The sequence below is a fragment of the Colias croceus genome, chromosome 26, assembly GCF_905220415.1.
Source record: "Colias croceus chromosome 26, ilColCroc2.1".
Lineage (NCBI taxonomy): Eukaryota > Metazoa > Arthropoda > Insecta > Lepidoptera > Pieridae > Colias > Colias croceus.
In genome coordinates, this window is record NC_059562.1 from 4,493,843 (window position 1) to 4,521,337 (window position 27,495).

Consider the following 27,495-nt stretch of genomic DNA (forward strand, 5'->3'; position numbering starts at 1 on the left):
GGCTTAGTATTGGGTTCAAATAAAAGACAAGAGTACAATTTTATATTGTTTATTAAAATAATATTCGTTCAACTGAACACAAGACATGGGTCCAGACCTAATAATTGAGTTTTCTAATTTGACAAATTTTCCCTACGAAAAATAATAATAATAATCGGCTCCATGCCGTCTGTCTTTACCATCTTAACAATAAAAACAACCTATAAAATCTATCAACATAAAGACCTTTAAGAAGAGGTATTCGGCGACGACACGCCCATTTGTTAAATTTGGCACAAATACAAAATTTTCTGTCCATTCTCTATAAAACTGCAGATGGTTTTGGCACATTTCGCACCACGTTTCTTTAAAACCAAAAATAAAATTTCTTTTTCACATATAATATCCGAAAATCCATATAATTTCAATTATAAAAACTTAAAACGTACTTTTACAGGAAAAGCTATTACATTTAAAAAATATACAGTACCCATATAGCTCCAGTATTGCACATTATATTCATGCAACTCGCACTCGATCCAATGTCAAACAATGATATCCTGTAGTCAATTTAGTCAATGATAATATATTCGGTAAGAGTAAAGATATTTGATATTTCAATCACGATCACGATTCTAGTCTGTTAGATATTGCCGTCAACAACGTTAAAATTCTTAATAATAACAATAAAAAAAGTAATTAACAAAAAGTCGCTGGACAAAACAAACATTCCGTGGGCACAAATTTCTCATAATAATAGTAAATGCAATTTCTTCGCCAAAGAACGTCTAACTGCGAATTACAAATTATTTACATTAGCTCTGTTTAAAACAAGGATATAAAGGGTGACATATTGAGTTGGTATTGAACTTATATTTTTTTAAATTTCCTTTGTTTATATAGCAATAGTGTATGTATATGAATATGTAAGTAGAATAGTACACTTAGGTCTAATATGACACAGTTAGATTAACCTACACTTTATACAGTTACATCATGTACTTACACATATACAGAGATGTTTGGCAAAAATTACTCTTTTACACATTGTTACAATTTGTTAAATCATTCAAATATTTGCGTGTTCATGAATTTCATTACATCTCAGTGCATCGTCATTCCATAGATTTTATAAGGCGACAATTATGAATTTCTCGACTCTAGTTTTTAATAAATGCGTTATATAAAAGAGGAATTTCTTCGAAACATCATGAATCACTCATACAACGTGCCTATTCTAACCTAAGACAGTCTAACGATTCCGCACAACGGAAAAACAATAGCCCTTCGCGTTGCCTTAAAATACTATTATACACGCGCTCACTGCGAAGGACAAATAAACTAAATACTAAATCTAATGGAACCTTCTAGTGCAGGCCGTTGAGGTTAGATAGGATTATAATCTGTGAGAGAGCGAAAATGGCGCGAAACGCCGTCTGTCCACAGATAATGTGTCAAATAAACGTGAGCACAAACTAACAGAAACCGTAAACAGCATGTAAACGTAAATACAAGCGAAATAAAATAAAAATATACTAAGAACATTACAGAGTAACGAAACGAATAAACAAAAATCTTCTCTAAGTGAATAACACATTGTCTATGAACAGTTAATTTCAACGATTTGACACTTTGTGCGATAGTTTTACGTCAAAAAGTTTAATATGGTAGTGACTTAAATAAATTCCGTCGCTCCCGAGTCCAAGTTCCTCGTTTTCACCCGTCAGTCGATGGCACAAGCATGTGACTAGTCAAAGATGACACATTAGACTCGACGAGCTCGGAACGAGAAAAATAATTACTTCAAAGTGCTTACAAATCTGAGATCAGTTGAAATGACTGTTGTCGGGACTAACATGTGGTAAGTTTGTTAAGATAAATTTACATTAATTTGTCAATTACAAGATTATAATAATGTACACATTTCGCTTACGGAACGGATGGGTTTTCAGAAATACCGCACATCTGGTCGGGTTTAACGTTAGGCCACGGAAGCTTACAAATCTCCACTATCGTTTATTGAAAAAGTCAATCGTAAACAGATTCATAAGCGGTGAAAAATAAAATAGAATACGCACTCACATATCGGTATTTCTAAAAATCACATACCCGCTTAGATTAGCACCCGATTATAACCTTTGAATACCGCTGAAACCAGAGTTTATCGTAACCGTCTATCACAACCGACGCTAGTTCCGCGCCGACGGGCGGCGCCACACAACACACGACATTGTTCTATTGGAGTCCAGAAACACAACTTGTACTCGGTTATAGCTTTGATCCGGGAAGGAGCGCGAGAGACGAGGCTCGTGTGCAGACGCGAGCGCATCAAAGGGATGACCGAGTACAGGCGGGTGGGGCGAGGGGGGTCAGTCGGTCGCGCCCTACGACACGGAGATGACCTCGTGGCCGGGCCGCGCCTGCGCCGCGCGGGGCCACGACTGCGACGTGAGCTGGTTGACGGACAGCGGGTTGTTGGCGTCGCGCGGGTTGGTGCCGACGGGGTTGCGCGCCGGCGGGGGGTCGGACGCGGGCGACGCCAGCGAGGACAGCGCGCTGAGCCCGCCCGGGCTGGACGCGGAGTTGAGCGGCGTGTCGGCCTCGTCGCTGGACGCGTCCGACAGCTCCTCCAGCTTCACGTCCTCCTCAGAGCAGGGCGACTGCGGCGTCGCCAGCGGCAGCCCCGCGCCGCCCGCCGCCGCCAGCGCCTCCATGTAGCGGACGCACTTCTTCTTCCGCCTGCAACACCACATTACACATATTAATACCAAACATAACTAAGATGCTGTCGAAGACGGTATTTGTCTCGTAGAATTAGATAAAGAAGTTAAAAAAATTACTAAGACCCTTATGAAAATGTTATTCTATGTTAATGTTAATCTAATTGCATCTGACGGTTAAAATAGAGTAGTATTAAAGATTGTTTGCAAACATTAGTATGAATATTGAATAGCATTTGATAAGGGTCTTAGTATTACAATGCTTTCAACTTATAACAACAAAAACAAAAAACGATCCTATGTCAAAAGCCTAAAAACAAAAACAAAACTGTTAACTGAAAACCATGCTGAGAAAAATGTTAAAAATAAAGAAAAACGAAAACTAATACATGACGCTCATGCCGCATAAGAAAAATCAACTAAAGACATCGAAAGCTAAAACTAAGTACAACGTCGTTTCGATACACACAAACATAACCAAAAAGCATTAATTAAAATCTAAATACAATCTTTGATATTATCGTCAGACACACAGACATAAAAACCTTGCATTCATAACACATAACTGAAAAATAATTCTGTCAGTTACACTTGAAATCCAAACAACTAAACATCGAGACCACGATACGTCTTTAATTCATCATAAATGTGCACAAAAACAACGCTACCAATGTTGTCAATGCACCATTCGATTTTTAAGAATCCGAGCTTATTAAAAACATAAAAATTGACAGTACAAATGAAGTAAAGACGTCTAAAGTCCATGCCACAAAAGCAAACAAAGTCGCGCTACGAACTGACCGTGTTTCCGGCGGCGAGAGGCCGGCACTAGAGGTTCACATAGGTGGGTTCCTGTGGGGGGCTCCCGACCAGGCTGGCGGGGGGGAGGGGGGTGGCTGGCTCCGGCCGCAGGAGCCCCAGACCACCTGATACCATTACGCTACTTGACTCAGGACTGGTTAGTCAACGATAAATACGATTAAGGAAATAATATGAGATATAGATACAATTTTGGAAAGTAATAGTAGAAAAGGATGAAGAAGATAGGAAATAACATTCAAGCAGATAATAAAAAAATGGATAAAGAGATGAGAGAGTTAACATATTTAATAATGTTAATGCATATTTAGTAATGTTAGAAAATGGGATCAGAAATGATGAAATGAATGGAGATTATAAATATAAAAGATAAGAAATGGGTTATAATAAAAAGGAAAATATATAATGTATCAAAGTATTGAGTCAAGTTGCATACGGTAACAGTTATGAACAATAGTATGAAATATATAAAACAGTGTCACCAATAGTGCCAGCGGTATCCAGCATCGATCCGTGAGAAGCGGCAATCATGAGTGGAAAAAACACTTCGATAAGTAACAGTTTGATACACTTTAATAACATCTTAACTCTAATGTTTCGGTAATTCTTATAAAAGCGAGCGATATTCAGAAAATGTGTCAAGATTTTTTTGAAAGCTTTCTTCGACAAATGATTGCCCCGTCTCTGATCTTGTTAACAGCTATTTCTTCTAAAACCTATTAAACTACGTCGTCCACACTTTGTCTACTTTCAAAAAAATCTATTTCGGTTCATTCTACATTCGACTTTATTTCTTTGTGAAAAGACACATTTTCTGAATTGACATCAGCTTCGCTTTAATTCAATTTCCTTATTACACTAATTGCCAGAGCGCGGCGTAACAAGATATTTAGATAACAAATATCTTTTATTGAAATAAACACAACAACAACTACTAAATATTCAATAACGTTCAGTAGATATCAAATAACCATGAAAATAAAACATATGTTACGACCAGGCTCGTCTCGCGGAATAAAATAAAGACGAAAAAGATAAGCCAAGTCTTTCCACATAGAAACAATATAAATTGAAATAATAACCGAGAGAAAACTTGCGGTTGGTGAAATATTGAACATTTTTGAAAGCAAAAAAATAAATAAAATAAAAAATAAGAAAACCATCTAAATACCCACCTGCAAGGTTTACACCATTGGTTCTGTTGATCGAGACCGTATCTCGCTCGACATTTTTTCAAGTTATTTCCTGAAAATTTTACATTTCACACGTTAGTCTCTGTTAGAATGAAATAGGAATACACGTGAAATCGAATGAGCAGTGATGGCAAAATAAAAAATATTTATATCGCAAAATAAATCAAGAATTGTACAATTGCAGTTACGATTTAGAGGTGACTTTAAATTTGCAAATTGTAATAATATAAAAGGCCATAATCGCCGTAATGAGCAAAAGTAAATGGACGGAAAATTATAATCTTAAGCTTCTTAAAATATAATGCTTAAACTAGAAATAACAAGAAAGCCACATGCACCACCACCGACATGCTCGTTAGTCAGACATGCAGGGACAGGATCGGGACAGAAAACAAAACAGGGCGTGGAAAAAACATTGGTTTAAATAGCACTCTACTCGCATATAACTTCGAAACAAAAACTCTAACTACGCTATATTGCTAATCGAAAAAAAATCACAAATAAAGTTGACGCTCATAAGCAAATTGAAGCAGAATAGGTTCTCCGGAATCAAAATAAATGTATATTATCTTGGCCAATATCATTGTGAATAAACACCGCAGACACAGAAGCATCGGCAGCTTTCGTATTAAATAAAGATTATATCAGTTCGACGGTCGGGACCCGGCGTCCAGTCCGCGCTCGGGCGGACGCAATGCCATAGCAGGACCTCTTCATGCATACGGTATTTCACACTACTCCTTTGCATACTCGATATATTATTTCAAGAAGGCTGTCCCAGCCTTTACACTGAGCACATGTGTACAGTCCCTGCGAAGCGATTACTCTAGTGTTGAAATGGTGTTGACTGAAACATGCACGCTCCCCGAACACGCAGCGGCACGTCGGGCGGGACGGAAAGCCAAAAACCGGGACAACCTTCGAAGGAGTGCCACTTACATCAGGGTATGTCTCATATAGTAGCATTGTAATTACAAAAGAAAAAATAAATAAATGCCATAAATATTAAATAAAAATGCTGATATTATCTACAACCTGTACCCCTTCAACCATAGACATTCGGCAATATTTCTACATCGCTCCGTTGATTTGGAGCGAAGTTCAAAGCAATTGAACTCTGGGTGCGGCCGGGACGGGAGCGGGGAGGGGAGGGGAAGGCAACCGACGTCTCTAGCTAATCCTTTATTAATTGACCTCATTTTTAATGAGCCTGAACGACGGCCCATCGCGTACGAGACGTCCGTTGCTGACCATGTGAGGAAAGCGGATCGTGACCGAGTTATGTAATATTTAAATGATTCGACTGTAGTCTCTCAGCTGTTTAACGGGAATGCGGGAGGGAGGCGGAGAGGAGTGGCTGCGGTCGTTGAAAGGCAATACCTCCATCGGTTGTCTCCTGTTTTCGTTTCCTCTTCTTGCCCCTTTGCGTATTAGCCCTAGACGACCAATCGGGATAGAGCTGCATGTGCAGTTGGCGCTCACGCCGCGCCAACTCGTAATACTTGGCTTGTTCCTCGCGGCCAAGGGCATGCCACTGTACCGAACGCCGCAATATGGAAAGAAAAGAGAAATGCACTTCGACGGTGGTTCGCGACCGCGCCCTATATCTGGTGCTAGAAAAACAGCCCGCTCTGAGCGTACCCCAATACAATTTTGAACCTACTACGCCCCAGTAATGAGAATGGCCAATTAGTTCCTCACAGAACCTATTCTGCGCTCGTGTCGCGCTTCGACATAGATCAAACCAATATAGTTTCCGATCGGCGAACGGGATTGGGAACACGAGTACACGTCACTCGACGACTACAATACACAGAACACGCAACAGCTAAAGCGCGGGGCGAGGTCCGGGCGAGGTCGGGCGCCGCCGGGACCGCGCCCCGCGCCCTGGACAACGGTTCCGGCCGCTTTTCTAGCACAGGCACCACCGGCCGCCGTACTAACACATTAGAGTAACACCACACACGCACACTCACATACAGGGACGGGTCGCGGGTCACGGGTGCTTGTTAACGAGCCGGTTAGTTCGTGTTAGGAGCCCTGGGCGGCGCAAGCAGAGTCCCCGGGCGTGTTAGTGAGGGAGTGCGAGTCTCGCTCGGGAGGGGAGGGGTAAGCGAGTGTACAAGCGTCGACGTGACGACCCATCCCCCGGCGGGTCTCCAAGGGTCCAATACCTCCCAGTTCGGCGGGACCGCGGTCCTTTTTCCGTTTTTTCTTTTTGGAACCGTAACCGTAGTTGTCCCTGGCGCTCCAGCCGGGGTACAGCTGCATATGGAGCTGCCTCTCTTGTCTCGCTTTCTCATAGTACTTTGCCTGCTCCTCACGACTCAAGGAATGCCACTGCGTACGATGATGTTATTGTATTACGGGTTCCCCAGCGAAGTGGAGCCGTGGAAGGCCAAGCGGCTTGGCCGTCCACGCTGCTACTCTTGTTAGGAATAAGACGGTGAACGGGCGCGGTTCCGCGAAGCGCTTATTATTATTCAGAACATAGCTAGTAGATGGCGATCGCGGCCCATTGTCTCGCGACGCGGCTCTGTTTACGCGAGCGTCGGCGCGTCACGAATCGTATTCCTAACAAGATTAACAATGAGCACATCATCAAAACAGATTCATTTGGGGAATAATTCCAGGAAAATCAACATTGTTGACACAGGTGCGTGAAAAGTAACCGTATACTATTTCAAACGAATCATACGGAACGGGAGCGTATGTAAAAATAAATTGACTATTATACGGATTGTTGATTTCTGCCACAATCGAGATATCTCCATCAAAAAAGGTAACTATTTGAACTGTAAATTATTTTAAACTTAAAATTTCATAAAAGAATAAAACTTTTAAAAAAATGTAATCATTATTCAAAACAAATTAAAACTTAAAGTAATCAACAAAAAAAAAAAAAAACCTTAGGTACTTTTATCATCAAAACATTAAATGTAACCTTTACTTTAACTTCCAAAAAATCTCAAAAAAGAAAAAAAAACCATAAAAAAATCATAAAAAATCTCCACTTATAGCAAGAACCAACCACCTTATACTGCACTCACCCGTCTGCCCAGTATCTGGTTGATGGCCGCTGACTCCTTTAGGGTGCACTCAGCGACCACCTTCGCCCGCATCTCCTTCATGTACAGCATGAAGGCGTTCAGGGGCTTCTTGATGTGGGGCTTCTTGTTCTGCTCTTTGGAACTGCTGGTTGCGTCTGACGGCTTGTCGTTGGAACTGCTGCTTTTCTCTTGCGACCTGGAAGTGGTGGTGAAATTGGTGATGAATGACGTCATTGTCATCATCTACCTATAAAATTTCTCTGTAGAGTACAGAATGGTGCAAGGTTAAAAATACACATTTGTAACAAGTAGGTTTTTCCATTCTTTAAGAAAATTATAGGTTCACACAGTTTATAGGTTAATCTCTATCGATGTATGAATCCAAGACCTAAGATGTTTACGATAAAAAACGAACTTTTTAAATTGATCTTAGGTACTAATGCTGTTTTTTTTTTGTGAAATGTATTCATTTAATAAACAGTGTTAAAATTTAAACATAATGCTACTTTTAGACACAATTATTTTTAAGCAGATATTTCTAAAATACAGTTCAATGAACTACACACCAAAAATGCAACAACCAATAATTAATTTGAGAACCGGATAATAATCGAAAAGATAACACGAAATAATCGATGTAGGCCGAATCTCCCACATCGATACAAAATCGATTAACATAACCGAGGTGTTAACGACACAGACGGACGACAATAAACAAGCGAGCGTCCGGTTGGATAGAGGCGTTTCCGGTGTGCACACCGACATACAAACACTTGTCTGTTACACCGTACAAATGGGATTTGAACTAAAGATGATGTATTCATTGAATGGACTTTGATAATTGATTGTTTATTATATTTTGTATGATAATTTTATTTATAGCGATAATATTAATTGGTTCGATTTTCATGAAATTCCTGTATGAGATTAATAATTTAACAGGAGGATAAGATTTTTTATTATCTACGACTAATTTTGAATGATAAACTCATAATATTCTTAAAATCTAACAGTATTTTGCTGGCCAACATGTTCTTATTTTACAATGAAGAAGTAGATACATTAAAAAGAAAAATAGTGTTAAAATGAATAATCACGAAAGAAACAAGAATCCTGAATAACGACTTCCTGTGACCGCAAGAATAGAATCTATAAAATATATTGTCACCATTATATAGTGTGCTTTTACACTGGGACTGAGATATCGAAGCGATAAATACGAATTGGGATAAAAAATCTCTGTGATACTTAATGTTAATCAGCCTGTTTTCAATGTTAATCAGAAGTAATGGATTACAATATGTGTAAAAAAATTATTGGTCCACTAAGTTTTGTATGTAAGGTACAGAAACTATCGAAGATATTATAACAACATTTATGATGTTATAGTTTGAGAGAACCACAGTATTAATTTCATAGAAATAGTTTTTTAATTAATCTTTAGCAATAGAAAAATAAGATTAGCTCATTAATTAATACACAATTTTCCTTAATTTATAAAATTCACGTAATATTTATGTTTGCTCAATAATTTCCCCTATACATGACTTACACTTTTTTGATATCGAGTATGCTAGTGTGCACGCGCCCTTACCTAACTGGAACGCATCAAATATAGACTTTTCATTAGATTAGTTCTCAGAAAACACCAAATGAATGTGTAACTTCCTTTATGTGGAAGTTTAAAAATGTGTAAAACTAAAAATAATAAAAAGGAGTAAATCGAAATGGATTATAGATAGTTTCCGTTCGTTTGAATTAATGTATTTACGTTATTTCTTATTAAAATAACTTTGAATTATTTCATATTATTTTTGTATTTTAGAACATGTAATAAAAACAAACTGCATACCTATATTTTTTTATTTTTAATATTAATAAATAATCCACGAACGGGTGGAATATAAATTTTGTTTTTCTCCCTTTAATTCATACATATAACACAATTCAAATTGACAGATTGTGTTTCTTAACTTAACATCTACAGAACTAATTATACGCAATTAACCTATAATATAAGCCATGACGTCATAAAATCAAAATGGCGAACCCTCATCAGCTGATAAAAAATATTTATAGAATAGTATTTTCCTCATAACCTTGGCCAAAAATTATTCTCCGATAAACAATAATATTGTAAGAAAACTTACCTAACCTAACAATCCATAATCTATATTCTATAATATAAGAGGTCATCGAACTATACGTACATATACGAACAAAAGCTAATTTCGTAAAAAATCAATGCCGTAAGTTAATCTCAAGTGGTTAGTTATCGCGAGACATTGTGCCCGTTACCTCGCTCGTCTCATATATCATCTTAATTAAATTTCTCCGGCGGCAGCTTATTTACATGATTGTACCTGTGTGCGCGGTATGAGTGCGCGGGAGAGCTTCTTTTTTCAAAATGGCGCTTATTTTTTGTTTTTGAAACTTTTCGTTGAGCTGATTGAGGATATTTTGACCATTGTTGACAGTTTAGGTATGGACTTATGGTTCAAAAATAAAGTGTTTTATTGACAAAATTTACACCTACTGAATCAATAAAATAAATATCTTGAGTGGTTTTGTTTTTTAAAAAATATATACTTAATAACTATACACGGTGAAAGGTTAGACGTTTGACAAATTTAGACAGGAGCTTTCTACTCATGAAACTGAACAACTTTGCTGAATTCGTAAAAAAAAAATTGGACTTTGTAAGGAAACTTCGCTAATCAGCTGACAGATTTCCATACAAAGTCCAAATTTTTTTCTACGAATTCAGCAAAGTTGTTATAGAACAAAAGTTGTTCAGTCTCATGAGTAGAAGCTCCTGTCTAAATTTGTCAAACGTCTTACCTTTCACCTTGTATACTAAATAAATGTGAATTTGAATAACTATAACACAATAATTATTTAACATATTGTTATTGTATGTTTTATACTATTATAGATAAAAGTAATTGTTATTATACGGTTAGATTTATTGTTATATTTTGCAGAATTTTTGGGAAATCACTACATAGTATAAAACAAAGTCGCTTTCTCTGTCCCTATGTCCCTATATCCCTATGTCCCTTTGTATGCTTAAATCTTTAAAACTACGCAACGGATTTTGATGCGGTTTTTTTTAATAGATAGAGTGATTCAAGAGGAAGGTTTTAGTATATCATTTATTAGGTTTTAGACAAAGCGGACGGTTAGCAAGTTCTTTATAAACTAAAGTTTATTCCGCTAAAAGTGCGACCACACGCTCGCATGCATGTTTGGAAGCTTGCACTAAACGAGTGACGCGTTGAGAGGTGTAATATTACAAATAACACGCCATTCACTTGTTTTCGTATGAAATATTCCTTTTTATTAGTGTTGAATTAACTTTTAATTCTGTATAAATATATGGGATTATATATTTATATAAAAATATAAAATTTTAAGAGGATGATGGTAGGAATTATAAGTTTTAAGGCCAAATGCTACAGTGATACGTAAAAATATAAGTTTAATGAGAATTTAAAAAAATGTTTAAGTATACTATATTAATTATTAAAAAATATTCAGACTGAAGGAATAAACCGGATTTTATAGATAAACGAAAGTACTGTTAATTTTTCTATATTAATAATATCAAAACAATTAAATATGACACTATCAGAATGTTGTCTAGATAGTTCTCAGTCGTGAGAAAATTCACACAAATGAAACGCATGCCAATTAGATACATTCCTTTGTTTCAATTAAACACATTATGCCAAAAAGATAAAGTACGAAATTTAGCGTATAAATGTTTGTTTTAGCATAGAAAACTGATAAAAGTTAAACTGGAATATATATTTTTTAATTATGTTTCTTTGATATTTAACTATTGTATGTAAATAACAAAACATCTAATAATTTCTAATGTTTTTAAATTACGCTCATTAAAAATAATTTTAGACGCATAACTTTTTAAAAGTTTACCTTATTTTTACCTTTCGCCTAATCAACATAATTTAACGGAATATTAACTAAAGAACATGTTTAATATTTTTTTTAAAGAATTTATAGAATCAATTAGAATGTAAACTACAATTAGTTAACATCTGTCCCACGCCCCCGTTATCGTACACTTTGATAATATCACCCCTAATGGATGTATTAATATAAATTGAAAAAACGGAAAACTTCAAGGCTGTCATGTTGACAAGATTATCGAATTATGAAGGGTTTTTATTTTTTATTTAACACTAGCGGTCCGCCCGTGGTACATGTTTACGTTTTCTCTACATAAGATCCATCCTCGTACTTCAAGGAATATAATAAAAAAATAATTATCGAAATCGGTTCAGCCGTTCTCGAGTTATGCGCTTACCAACACATTTTGCGATTCATTTTTATATATAAGATTGAAAAATGAGATTTTTTTGTATGATATAAGTATTTTCCAATCAAAGTAGTTTCATTTTATTCTAATAAAGAGCAAATAAAAAAATGCTTGCTTCATACAACTTATAAATTAATTTTACATTTCATTGTAATGTAATAGGTATTTTAGTGTAGTTTATTATATAAATCATTTTATATTATCCTTCGAACAAATAAAAAATCCAGCTTACACAATTTTGAAAAATAAAATAAATAAAAAAACGTAATTGCTACTTAACATTTACAAATGTATTATTAGGCCGATAGAAACTTCAAAATCACACCCTCAGCTTATCTCTCCGATCACCCTTTTGCGCACAATGTAATTTGTAAGCCATCGACAAACGGACAAATTGTTTTCTATATTATTACTTGCGCGTGACTCGGTATTAAAATGCTTTACACGTAGTTATAGTGCTCTATTAGCTTATTTTATTGTTCGTAGAAGTGTTTTTGTCTTTTGTCGATTTAATGATGATCAGGACTATTTTCACACACGGCACGATCTGATCCCATACTAAGCTTTCGCTTGTGTTATGGAAACCAGCCCCCCTAGCCAAGTGGCTTTCTCTTAGTGTAGCGTTCAATAGAATAGACTACGAATGTATGAGATTGACGTAAGCGGTAGATAAACGTATCTAAAGCTTACGTCAATCTCATACATTCGTAGTCTATTCTATTGAACGCTACGCTAACAGAAAGCCACTTGGCTAGGGGGGCAGATGACTGATAAACATACACATATAATTTAAAAAAAAATACTTATATAGATAATTAACACCCAGACACAGAGCAAACATCTATGTTCATCACACAAATATTTGCCCCGGGTGGGAATCGAACCCACGATCTCTGACTTGGTAGGCAGGGCTACTACCAACCAAGCCAACCGGTCAGTCAAATTATTATCAGTATTAAATAGTATTAAAGCTGTAGATATAATGTAACTAATAGATTTTATAGAATTTTTTTTTGTAAGCTTACTAAAGCGCATTAGCGATAGATTTTATAAACTAAGTTACTTATTGGAGGTTATTTAGTGGAGTATTTTTATTTTTATTTATTTTCTACATGAACATATTTGTTTAATATTATACTCAGTCATTCAACAAAATATTACTTATTTTACGATGTTCGTTTTTAATATTTTTTTTTGTAAATGTGGCATCATATTATATTGATCAGAAACAGTTGTTGCTCAGTGGTGAGGACCTAGGTCCTAACTCCTAGGACTTCAAATCATAATGGGCTGACGATAATACGATAACGTATGGATTATCAATTTATTTCTGAAAAAAAAATAGCTTATTTCTCTTACCTTGAATGATGCGTAAACAGGTCAGACTTGGAGGGTGGTGGGGGGACCAGCGCGGGGCCCAAACCGAGCCCCAGACCCCCGCCTAATGTCGGCGAAAACCGGTATAATTCACTATGGGAAAAAAGTATTATTAATATTTCGTTTAGATTACTCATTAAGACTTAATAGATATTGGCTGGTCTGGCTACATGGCTAGAATTTAAATTGTAACAAAAAAGTCGACATTTTGAAAAATATTATAATCTTTTCTCTTTGTTATATTAGTATAGGTAATAGAGATTTATTACATGAACACATTTTTTTTCTTTATATCGAACAGTGTTGTGTACCTTTTTAATGTTGTGTAAAATTTCATATCAATTAAAATTGTTTTAGTTTACTTTACAGTAGTTCTCTCTAGCACAAAATTTCACCGCACAACAATTTTAAACAAACACTCTTACGATAAAAAAATGTGATAAAAGTAATAAATTACAATAGGAGTCAAAGATAAGCTGAAACCATTTGTGAAATTAAGAAGTCGTGTACGATTCATAATTAGTCGATTATCGACATCGATAATCGTTATGATCGATGTTTTCTGCGAATTTCGAACAAATACAGTGTAAGATTATTTTTTATCTGCTTACGGAATATTTTGGTTCGTGTTTTTTACTTGTCGATAATAATGTTTGAATTCACACTGAATAATATGTAATGACATTTTGTGACGTGAATTTTTAAAACAAAAATTAATATTTTGCCTACTATAGTTAAGGATTAAAACGTAAAATACAACCTAACTGCGATAAGAATATTCCAATGAAGGGTTTTCGTGGGTTATAATTAGCCACATATTTTTAAGTATCAATTATCATGTTATCACAAATCTAAATTTCGAACAAAATCTTTATCAAATTATATTGATATTTTTAAATCTTCATTTACCTACTCGTCTTTCCTACACCCTATATGTATATAAAACGTAACAAAAACTTCTTCAGCTCTTTGTCTACCCGTCTACTGATCTATTCGTCTATTAGCACTTACCTTGATAGACTAGATGTGCTGATTGGCAGCGACGTGGGGTACGGACTCCGGAAGCCACTCGCCGCTGAAGATATAGGGTACATGCTTGGAGTATGCCTGTGGAAACGATTAATATTGTACATTTTGACATTAATAGTCAGAGAGCTGGGTATTAATTAATTGTGATAAATTACAAGAGCATATAGAGTGAAAATTATAAAGAATATTATTGAAATGAATAGTTCAGTAAGTCTTTTTTGCCGAAGTTATAATGTTCCCAACTGACAACTTACTAAATTACTTAGCACTGTTGTATCAAAGCATACATATTTTTGTAAACAAAATTTGATACCGTTTACATCGCTGTATATGGTATCTTTATCTCTTTTTCTTAATAACTTTTAAATATTTTAAATAAATAACTTAGGTCTTAGAAAAAAAGTTAGTTTCTTTTTTTATGTAAAAAGTAAAAACTGAACAAAAAACTCTAATCTTACATGTATACCAATATAATAAATAAAATATAACTTACCACGAGGCAGCAACCTGCGACATCTCCGGACTAAGCATGGGGTAGGGGTAGGTGCCCCCGGGGAAAGGGTACATCGGCGTCCGCGCTAGACCCGCCGCTGTAATATTATATTGTATACAGTGTATTTAGTTTATGTGGAATATATTAAATGTATCGTAATAGGGTGCATGTTGTTATATGATATCGAAATATATAGTTTTATAAGTATGGAAAAAAGGTTGACTAAGTCACAATATCAAAGGATGATACATATGACTAATTCCAATAATAAGTATTTCTAGTATTTTGATTTTAAATTTGCTCACAACTAAATTGTTTTTTATGTAAAAAAATCTATGAAAAATTTGCTAGTTTAAGATTTTCACTTTAATAGCTCCAAAATACCTTCGAGCTATAAGTTGTCTGTTGTACAAATCTATTACTTGAGCATTCATTCATTTCATTTGTTATTAACTTTTGTAATTGGTTCTTTTATTTGTCATTTCCATACGAACTGTACAAACAATTTAAATAACAAAAATATTTACCCAATTTAGAGTCTAGCTGGTAGGGAGGGGGGATGCCCATGTGCGCTGGTGGGGGTTGGCCCAGGTCTCCCCCGGGGCAAAATAACGAGAGGCCACCACCCGCTGGTAGACCCATCTTGCTTGCCTGAAACAAAAAAAAATATCGTTAAGTATGTTTTGTTTATCATTTAAAACAATTAAGGACTAAAATTTGATAATTATTATTATGAGAATATATTATTTTGATTTTTGAGATTATTTTTAACAAATGCAAACCTTTGCAAAATCGCGCACATAAATTTTTGGTTTATCAGTATTTATTTTATACATTTTCAATGACATTTGTCAACAATCGGCTTTCTTTTGAAAACTCTATTAAAAAGAAACCATAGAAGATAATTCTATTATAACTGGCAACCTAATCGTATAAAAAAGAAATAACGAATCAATATTCAGTATGACACTTGAGATCTATCAACATCTGCACAACTTGACAGTAATCAACATAACTTACAATTCCAAATACGAAACCCGAAGACGAAACCTAATCTAAACGTCTATTTGAAACACAACAAATAACACAAAATAGCGTATTCAATAAGCTAGCTAGTTGAGCGCCAACAAGGAAGAACAAAACCGAATGGGGGGCATAGCAAGACGCGTCATTAGCAAGTAAATTGGCGACCGGCGTATAAATTTCGTTCTACCCTCCAACGCCCAATTATGCAAAATGGCGCCCAACGAGCACCATCCAGACGCGTTGCGAGTACCTCACCTCTAATTAAACTGGGTCTTCTTTTCACCACTTTATTATACGAAATAAACGACAGTATCGCAGCTGACAGTAAGGATTAAATTAATTATCGCATTCACGGGTTCCGTATGCGTTTTGTTAAACTGTTTCAACTGGGAACTGATTATAATTGCGTTATAGACTGGAGTGGAGGGTGTGAACAGCGACACTCCGATGCTATCTGCGACTCGCGCGTAACAAGAAATGCCCCATTCAAATATTTAATTAGGAGCAAGCTTTGACCGGAACACTTGTGTCCTTTTGAAAAGATACACCCGTCTTACAATACACTTGAGTGTACGCAGTACGCGTGATCTTTTCAAACATCATGTAATCAGACGTCGTCAAGCCAGTTAAAATATCATAATTTCCATTCAATTAAAAACGAAACTCGTTGACAATTCCTTCACCGTTTCTTCACATTCGAGCAGGAACTGCTTATTAAGACTATAATTACCACGAACAAAGACTCTCCACTAATTAATAATAAAACACGCACAAACAAAGCCCTCCATTCACGCTCGGGACAGCGGATAAAAAAAAAACGAAAAGAAAAAATAACCGAAACGGTGGTCGAAAAGCCTCGACATGCGAGGACGAACAAAAAGAGCCCATAGACAATGATGACAGTCGAGACGCATAATGCGGGAGCAGAGCGCGTTCTTAATTTGAAAATATTTCCATAATAAGATTTGTCTATGGCGCGACCATTAACAAAAGACCAAGGCCGCTTTGTTCATTCGACAGCGTCGCGATAATTAAATACAAAAAATTAAACCACGCAATTACTATGGCTACGATGGCATAACCTCGTAAGTTCCCTAGTTATTAGCTAAACAACTTTACTCGTTAAAACTTGCGTTTTTTGAAATTAGTAGGTTCGCGTCTTTTCAGTTCTCGGCGTGTATTGAGAAGGTCCCTAATGAAGGCCAGGTGGAGTGGCCGGCTATTGAAGGAACGTCGAGAGGGTAGTTATTGAAGGCGCATGAAAGCCGCGTGACGTCACCGCCACTCGAGCGACAAGCTCCAGTCGCTAATTGGAACTCGTGGCGATAGGACGCGAGAAATGTTACCTCAATCGACTAATACTTCAAATTTGAATGGGTTTGTTAACGAGCGGCCGGTTGAATGTTACGAATGAAGTCGAGTGCGCGGTTAGCGTTCGCTATTCGCTAACTAGGCGTTATACGTACTTACATTTTTATTGCCCGTTTCCGAGATGGAAATCTCAATAATCTCGGTAGCTGTCGATGTCACGAAATTTCCTTTCAAAATGGAATTTCACTAGCGTCGGTTAAACGGGCCCACACAAGCGTGCGGCGTACACCCCTTTGGTTCACCAATGCGGACGAAGTAGGGCGTAATATCTTGAGAGTTCGCCCCCGGGGTAGTGGGCGTGGAAGTAGGATGCTGCGTTGCCATGGCGACCATAGGGGTGAGCGTACACGTGGCTGCGACGGTGTGGGTGAGGGGGGCGCTTGCTTTAGTATGAGTTAGTCTAGGTATCAGACGACCTTGGAAGTTTTGGTCTACTTGCACTTCCCTTTTTATTTTGCTGTGCGACTGAAGAACTGACCTTGAGATACGTGTCAGTGTAATTACGTTGTTCCCGTTCCTACTTTTGCAAAGCAAATTAAACATTAGGTAAACGACGCATTTTATTAACAATTAACATACAAATACCATTCTTATTAGAAACCTAAGCTCATCTAGACCTACCCTTACAAGTTTCTTTAACAATATAAAACATAAAAGAATTCACAGAGCAAGAAAATTGGCGACAAAAAGTTGTAGAGTTTAATATTTAAATTCCAAAAAGCAATTTCTTATTCAATCTGTAACCGGATGTCTGGAACGGAACCTCATAACGAGAAAACTGATTCAAGTTATAGCTGTATCAGCAGAATCGACTCTATTGTTTGATATTTGTTTAAAATTACTTCTGAGTATAGAAATTTCGAATTATATTTACAACTCTACATTGCTTTTATTTAAAACTAAACTTAAGGTTTATTTCTGTTTCGGATTTAGTAAATGACGTAAATTTTTACGTAAACTATGTCTCAAAAACCAAGAAACATAGTTAAATCACGTTTCATATATGGATAAATAGGAATAACACTAATATCTATTATAGATTGATAAATAAAAGTGTATTTAAAAACGTACAATAGAAAAATCTTTAAAAGAAAAACAATACATCATAATACATAAAAGCAATCTCCAAAACGAGTATGGCATTTCCCATTGTGCCAGTCAAATAAAATCGTTACTTAAAAGCTATAGAATATTCAAACCCAGGGGATGAAAGGGTGGGGGTTGTTGACCTTCTTCCGGAGACTTACACAAGGAAAGTCGAGAGCGAAATTAATTTTGGAACGGGTCAGCGGAATATAAATGATGAGGTATGCAAATTTAGCCTATGAAATTATATCTTAGGCGTCTATCACCATTACTATATTTTAATTAAATTAACAAGAAAATTCCTATTTATCAACATTCAATGAATAGCTACTTAAATATTGTATAAACACCGATATTCATTTATAAGTAAATGAGTTTAAAACAGAAGTAAATAAAATTTAATATTCGAATGGACAAGCTGAGATAAGGATTATTTCAGAACCGCTTTCAGGCTTTCATGGAAGTGCATCCTATAAATAACACGTACAATTATGAAATAACTATTTATAAAGAAAATGTTTTATAAATATAATCCAACAAGAGCTTTTATACAGGGTTACTTGTAAAACACCAGCAACCTCGCAGGACAAGATAGCTAACATCATAAGTAACAACATTTGTTCTACGACTTTTGATAATTTGTTAGATTTTATTTTCATACAAAAATAAATATTAATTTAATTTTCCGTTTGAATATTATAAACTCTACGCACATTCCAAAAATTACGTAAACAAGAAGCGAACGAGAGGGGAAAGGGGGCGTCGCGTCGTCCTTTCGATAATGAATAGAACATAGACTTACAAATGTTAGGAGAGTACAATAAAAGCTTAAAAAATCATTTAAAAATAATTTATTGCGTTATGCCAAAAGTCGTAGATCAAAATATGTTGTTACTTATGATGTTATCTTGTCCTGCGAGGTTGCCGGTGTTTTACAAATAACCCTGTATAATATAATACTTGCATACATTTCGTTGAAACAAAAATGTAATATTTTCTTTTCAGTATATTTGTATGAGAGCCGCCAATTATCTGGGGTCCGGAAGTAGAGGCTGTGGAGCCAAATAGGGGAAGTGTACAATGTTATAATATTGCGTATTGTATTTACTTCGCTTACAAATTAGGGATAGTGACACTCGCTTTGATAGAGTTTCTTGTGTATTTATATTTTAGGGGATCTCATTAAAAAATCATTATTGTAGTCATGATATTCTCTTTCAAAAATTAAAAATTGTAAAATATAGTAAATAATAATGTACGATTCTTATTTTGTAACTTGATTTCCTTTTATATAGATACATCGAACCTCATATCCTGTTTTTTTTTATACCTAATTAAAAAATTAAGAGGATTATAAAAAAATAATCTTAAATCCCCTTATCATCATTTATTTATTTATTTTCAATCACAACATTTTTAATAAATATTTTGCATTGCATTAAGCGACTCAAATGATAACGCTGATAAAGTAAAAACGTGAAACTACTGTTTTAGGAAAATAAGATTCAAACCTGAACGTCAACAGATATTTGTCTTTGGGAATCAAAACTAAGACTTTCCCTAAGGCCCTCTTAATTCTAACGCGGTAAGCCCATACAAGCGGTTTAGTCAAAAGCTTGTTACAAACAAGACAAATCAACTATATACAAATAAAACACACAGACAGTTAGTGCAATAATGCATGTAGCAATTTATAACTTTCATAAGGGATGTGCCAAGGGCGTCGGTATCGGAGGATACGAAATGAGCCGGCTATCAATCTCAATCTGCTAACGTGTAACCATTGAGTCATTGGTAGCGATAGCAACGACATTCGTGTTCAAATTATATTACAAATGATATAATAATTATAATTTGTGCCCCGTGAGAGGAATGGAACTCTAAGACTGCTGATTAAATACTGAATATATTTCTAATTTTCTAATAAAGCATGTATTTAATAGCTATAAAATAAGGTTACATAAGCAAACTATATATAGTTAACTTAACCTAACTACATCTCAAATGTCTGTGTTTGAAGAAAACACGAGGTAGGTTTTCACTTACGGTGAAAACGAATTAAATGTTTTTGTAAACAAACTTAAAGAAGGCTCTGCCAAATTGGAATTAAAGGCTCTATTACAAACTCCATTATAAGTTTTTGGCAGAGTACAATGCTGCAAGTCATAAAGTGTACAAGAGCTGAAAAACTTTATTAATGCTTAATGGAAATTAAGACATCAACACACTGAAAACAAGGAAATTGTTCAAAGTAAAAACACACGCTGACCGAATACAAAATCATCAACAGCTATAAGTCTAAAATAATAAGATAATATAACACGGACGGAAACTCCATCGAAAACATGGAATGCAATAAAAATAACATTGCCCATCCCTTTGTTAGCCAAAAATGGCAAGCGCTAAAAACGGCGTATATTTATTGAATTTCTTTGCTGACGGTACAACAAAATCGTTTATTTGCACATACACAATTTGTTTATTAACTTTGTCAGGTCAGGGCACTGCATCTTTTGGGTTTTATTGAAACTTTCACCGTGTACAACATATCGTGCCGCGTGCCGAGAATTTTGTCCATATCTCGCCTCTCGTTGCTATTACAAGAATTTTCCAGAATGATTCACGGTAGCTAAATTATGTCCTATCTGGGGGGTGATAGAGTTCCATTTCAAACGGGACGAGCGAGTTTAAAATTAAATCCAACTGGACGATTGTCTCCTCGGCTAATCGTAAAAATTCTCGGCGGTTTCAATTGCTGACACGTCTGTGTGTCATATGCACGGATTGGTTATCCGTTGCAATAAAACATCTTGAAGCTATATGGGCTCAGTGTATTTGTAGACAACGTTGTTCAGACATACATTGTTACAATTAAAACTATAAGCAGAACAGAACTATCGCCCAAATTAAGATTTAATCATATCAATATACAGCTGTTTTAAGGATTGCCATTGAACACTCGTAATCCTAATCCTGAAGAACTAATACGAAACTTTCGCCATACCAAACTTAGATATACCAAAATAGTTAAAGTAGGAACTGTTCCCAAAGTTAAATATATCGATATTATAAAAACATTTAATGCTATTAACACTATTACACGAATTCTGTCTCGTTAAAGACAAAGTGCTCTAACTAGACGAGGCAGTTCAATAAAAACCGAAGCAACTCAATAATAGCGGCATAAATACAATCACAATAATAATGTAATTGACATGAACCTCGATCATTTAACATATTAAAGGGGCGATTGTATTTAATAACAGAGAGAGGTTAATTTTCCTAGGCAGCTAATATCCATGTCCACATTTAATTACTTATAATTTCGCTTTAGCTTTCTATTTTATAATATTAAATAGGAAAGGATTATTTTGCTGTTTAGACTAAATTAATAAGATTTTGGAAAGTTTTTGACAAAGTTAGCGCTAGAGAAAACAATAAAAATACCAATATAACAGTAGAGTTACTTCTGAATAGTTTTTAGGGTCATCGGTTCAATTCCCACATTTAGAATGTGTAATAAATTTCTATGAATTTAACCAATTAATTTTATTAATTCAACTGTATTCTCTTGTATATTAAGATCGCTTTTAAACTAATATATTTCTTAGCAAACTGGATAGTTTATAGTTTATACCCAATGTTGCATAAGTAAAAGGTAACATAAATATGCCGTGAGAAAAACGTTCCGTGACAAGTGTCGTAGACTTAAACGGGGACAATTAAGGCCTAATACGTCAAAGGGTTAATATAAGGCTGTCCCGGGGTAATGAGGTCCAATCGACCGGTAATTGACGGGTTGATTTGTTTAGCTTTGAATGCTTTATATTCTAGTTTCCAGAAATATTGAGTTAAATAAGTAATTATGGAAAAACAAAACACATGTTTCCATCCCACATTAAAGACATTACTAAACCAAATACACTCGGTCAGTTTTAAAAGATGAAGCTATGGCATCTCTATAGCTAATCTATCAAGTATCAAGGGTGTTACTAACTTTGCAAAAAATACTATTAGTACGAGATCCGGCTGCAGGATTAGTGCGTTCATCGGTTTTTTGCTGAAAACCGAATTTTTATGTATATTTATAATTAGGAGAATATATATCGACTAGGTTGCCAGTCAAAATTTGGCCGCAAGCATGTTTAATTAAAATTTTTCTAATCGATTTTTGGGAAAAAAATTCGTTCACTTGTTTTTTGAATAAAATGTAGTCTACATCACGGCAAATGATATAAAGATTCAAAAAAATCACGGTTGCCGCTTTTCACCTGGCCGCAACATCTTGGCAACCTGGTGCAAACAGGTATGATTTCGATTCATTTTTACGTTCATAACGTACATTTATGAATCATATATCAAATGAAAGCTAATTTTTTTCTATTTATTATCATATATGGTTGCCTAATTAAATCCGGCCGCAAATAAGGGTTGCCGGCTGTTAAAAATTATAAATATTTACGCCTATTAGTACACCGACGCATTCGCGTGCGGCAGCGAAACAACGAGAAAAAGGCTGTTAATTATATTAAATCAATATTACTTTTTAAATTTGTCATTTTGAAAAAGACGACATATTTTCTTTCACTCAACCTTAAATATTCAACATCTTTAACAGCCGGCAACCCTTATTTGCGGCCGGATTTAATTAGGCAACCATATATGATAATAAATAGAAAAAAATTAGCTTTAATTTGATATATGATTCATAAATGTACGTTATGAACGTAAAAATGAATCGAAATCATACCTGTTTGCACCAGGCTGCCAAGATGTTGCGGCCAGGTGAAAAGCGGCAACCGTGATTTTTTAGAATCTTTATATCATTTGCCGTGATGTAGACTACATTTTATTCAAAAAACAAGTGAACGAATTTTTTTCCCAAAAATCGATTAGAAAAATTTTAATTAAACATGCTTGCGGCCAAATTTTGACTGGCAACCTAGTCGATATATATTCTCCTAATTATAAATATACATAAAAAGAATGCGTCGGTGTACTAATAGGCGTAAATATTTATAATTTTTAACAGCCGGCAACCCTTATTTGCGGCCGGATTTAATTAGGCAACCATATATGATAATAAATAGAAAAAAATTAGCTTTCATTTGATAAATGATTCATAAATGTACGTTATGAACGTAAAAATGAATCGAAATCATACCTGTTTGCACCAGGCTGCCAAGATGTTGCGGCCAGGTGAAAAGCGGCAACCGTGATTTTTTTGAATCTTTATATCATTTGCCGTGATGTAGACTACATTTTATTCAAAAAAACAAGTGAACGAATTTTTTCCCAAAAATCGATTAGAAAAATTTTAATTAAACATGCTTGCGGCCAAATTTTGACTGGCAACCTAGTCGATATATATTCTCCTAATTATAAATATACATAAAAATTCGGTTTTCAGCAAAAAACCGATGAACGCACTAATCCTGCAGCCGGATCTTAGACTATATATTCAAACTACATTAATTACTTGTTGTATCAAAACATAGACTACCTTCATCTTATATGTAGTAAAATTTTAATTTATTCTTAATACCAATTACATAAAATACACTGCACCCTGAACTAGAAGGCATTACATTTCTAGACTTTAGCCTGTTCTTTGTTAAATCGTATTCTTACTTCCATATTACGCTTTGCAATTTCCTTTAAAGAATCCTATTAATTTAGCACAGTATATACCGTATAGATGTAATGTACAGGTGGGGACGGGGTAACCCTGCAGTTGACGGCGCCCGCGGCGAGGCTTCAAAGGAATATAAATGTATGAATTGTTTAACGAAAATCCAGCCGCGGGCGGGTCCTTCCGACCTTCGGGAAATGTTTAGTCACGTGTTATAGTAACTAGTGGATAATCGATTGGGTTTGCAATGTTATGTATACGCTATGGTGTGGTAGTTTTTGATAATACGCCCTTCATCTTTGTGCGGATGATAGATCGATCTGTACATAAGAAAAGCGGATAGTACATAATAAATTTTTCCTTGATAAAAAAGAACTTTTTATGTAAATACATTAGTAGATATAGAGTGATAGTTATATGACCATCTATCATATCATAAAGGAACCGAGCACTTTACAAAATGCTATTTTTAACCGACTTCTTCACTACCATTTCATATGACACAAAAACATTAAAATTTCCTACACCCACATTTAATCGAAATAAACACCGGTAGACGACTGACATCAAAAGGAAAAACTAATGCGGCAGACCTCACTTCGCCATAAATATTAACGGGGGTCGAAGCGACCGCGCCCTGTCATTTGAGGGTTAATACAATATCTCGTAATGCAGGATGGGATTCACGGATTTCGCGTATTATCCGACTTGGAACTTTTTTCTTTGATATTTTTTGGTGGTCTTTTTGGGTAATGTTATGATTTATGCTTAACATGATCATCATTCAGCATTGTATTCATAAAAATGCATTGAATGTTTAAAAAAAATACTTTTATGTGCAAGTCATAAGTTTATAATAATCATCACAAGTAATTGACCTTTAAGCTTAATATAAATATTTATTTTAAGATATTCAGTGACTGTGTATTATATTTATTGATAAATAAAACAACCATTATTTTAAATGTGTGTTCAAAATATTATACAACATACATAATAGGTAAACAGTAAAACTATATTTGTGTTAAAAACATCAACAATGTAATGCAATGATTGACCCGTTTACGAATTATCACATTGTTTGTAAATACCCACAATCTACAACAATTATAATTATTAACAACTTATTTACATTTTCACTATAAATAATGTTAATATTATAGTAAAAGCAAATTTATTTGACTTTACAGTCAAATGAAAATGGTTCGATACGATTATTAAATTTCTATTCACCTGCTATGAAAACCGTATCAAAATCTATGAAACTCTTATGAATGTCTTTGGGGAAATTTGGAATGAGAGTAATTCAAGAGCCAAAGCTAAAAGGCATTTTTCCTAAGATTAAATAAGCGATAAAAGCTTTTTCCTATGGTTTTGTTCACTATTTGTATGTTATAAGAAACATATTTTTCACTAGCTGTGCCGAACGGTTTCACCCGCTAGCAAAATCAAGTATTTCTATAGCTCATAATATGTTATTATACTGTATCTATATTACTGTAAAGTTTCATCCAAATCTGTCCAGTACTTTTTGGGCCAATTCGTTACAAACATACATACAAATATTTCCTCTTCATAATATTCGTACAGATTCGAGCTTCGTACTAGATTTCCTCCTGCACCAGATCAAAATATGCGACCACAACATATAAGGAACGAATTTACAATTCTAAGAGAAATTTAATCTGCTCAAGTTATTAGCAAGCCTCATTTTCAATTACTGTTCATTAGACTTTCTCACACATAAAAACTGAGATCCATAAGGCTCGTAAGTTGTTCCTATACGGTAAGGTTTGGTGCAATAAGTCTATTTTAATTACAGCCGTCGATATCAGTAGATTCCTGTCTTGCCTACTCGGGAGCTGCTTGTGTAGTGATGTGCGGTGTCGGTGGTGTTGTCGATAGATTTTTTTATCGATGTAGAGACGAGGTTGGTTAGGTGTTGATCTAAACAACATGTGTAAATTGTTAATTGAATGATGGAATGATTGTTTATCCGGTACGCCTTAAAAATGTTTCAATAAAACTGCTTTCATATTTATGTATGAATAAATAGATACTTTATATAAAATTGAATATGATACTTATATTCAAAGTATCCTATTAAAATGAACATTAAGGATCCTTTAAATATCAATAAGAACCTTGAATTAAAACAAACGCGAAGCGGCACACAAATTTAATAAAAAAAGAAACAACAATAATATTAAAATTTTGATAATTCGCTTACGACCCTCGAGCCAGTAAATGTGCGAAAGTGATGTTAATATGCAAATGAAATCGTTTCCACATGTAAACTTGTGCACTAATTTTAGCATAATCACTACTTAACTTGATTATACGCAGCGCGAATGCGAAATGGACATTCCGAAAACATAATTAAACATCGATATCGATGAAATTAATTCGATCATCGATTCTAACACTATCTAACACAAACAAGACTCGATAACGAGGTGAAATATTCACATCGCGAGATATACAATCAGTTTTGTAGTTGTCTCTTTCACGCTCGGTGGTTTAGAGGGCGCGGCGGCGGGGAGGGAAAGGGACGGCGCGTGCCGGCGGCACCTACAAAGGGGTCGACTTCTCTTTGATCTCGCCGACGCGCGTGCGTACGGCTATTGGAGTCTGTGTGAGTTTATGCAGATGAGACGGAGCTGAGAATTTGATAATTGCAAAGATTTATATGTGGTTAGCGATTCTGATATTGAAATGTTTTAGAACGTTTTAATTGATCGTGTTTGCGGATGTCGTTGTTCTTGATACGCTTTCTATTTCCTTATATGGTCATGATCTAGATGGGAGATTTATTTTAATTTCCTTATAAAAATGCTTTTAGTAGACCACGATTTCGTTTGAAAACGGAGAGATAAAAGACAGTTTTGCTTGTAAAAATATATTTTTGTGATATATTTCTACTTCTAGTACTTAACAATTCTAATAATAAATACATGACCTATTTTTCATCAGTTCAAACATTCGCAGAAATTATATTTCTTAGTTCAAAGTTAAAACACTAATGAACTGTTTTGATAAAACCAAAAGAAGTTTCACTCAGTTTTGGAGATCCTAAAGCCTTTCAAGAGTACTTAGTCACTTCGTATCAAGTAGGTTTTTGTTTTGAACTGTTACTAAATTTACAGATTTCAACAATATTTATGATTTAAGGATTAATATTTAATACAATAATTTAATAGTAAACAAAACAGTTACAAGATAATGCAATATTTTTAGTTAAACATTGAAACTTAGCAACTAGCAAGGAATGTTAAATGGTTGGAAATTTTAACTTTTTAAGCTTGTTTTATAAGGAAACTAGTTTACCGCCCGCGGCTTCGCCCGCTTTGACAAAAACCTAATAAATTATATACTAAA

At 35.0% G+C, this 27,495-nt stretch overlaps 1 protein-coding gene across 5 annotated transcripts in view; it reads right to left on the reverse strand.

The window, feature by feature from the left end:
* Nucleotides 1-33: 33 nt before the first annotated feature.
* Nucleotides 34-27,495, reverse strand: part of LOC123703406 (protein pangolin, isoforms A/H/I/S) — a 137,311-nt gene continuing 109,849 nt past the window's right edge. For 2 of the 5 annotated variants that reach the window (XM_045651361.1, XM_045651359.1), the window contains 8 exons: nt 15,530-15,653; nt 15,003-15,099; nt 14,492-14,587; nt 13,463-13,573; nt 7,762-7,957; nt 6,886-7,051; nt 4,694-4,763; nt 34-2,718 (listed from right to left, as the gene is read on the reverse strand). In XM_045651361.1, the coding sequence (XP_045507317.1) occupies nt 2,364-2,718; nt 4,694-4,763; nt 6,886-7,051; nt 7,762-7,957; nt 13,463-13,573; nt 14,492-14,587; nt 15,003-15,099; nt 15,530-15,653 (1,215 nt within the window). In that variant the 3' untranslated portion in view covers nt 34-2,363. Of the gene's footprint in view, nt 2,719-3,500; nt 3,655-4,693; nt 4,764-6,091; nt 6,246-6,885; nt 7,052-7,761; nt 7,958-13,462; nt 13,574-14,491; nt 14,588-15,002; nt 15,100-15,529; nt 15,654-27,495 lie in introns of all 5 variants that reach the window. The other 3 variants (XM_045651363.1, XM_045651362.1, XM_045651360.1) reach the window with 3 other exon arrangements.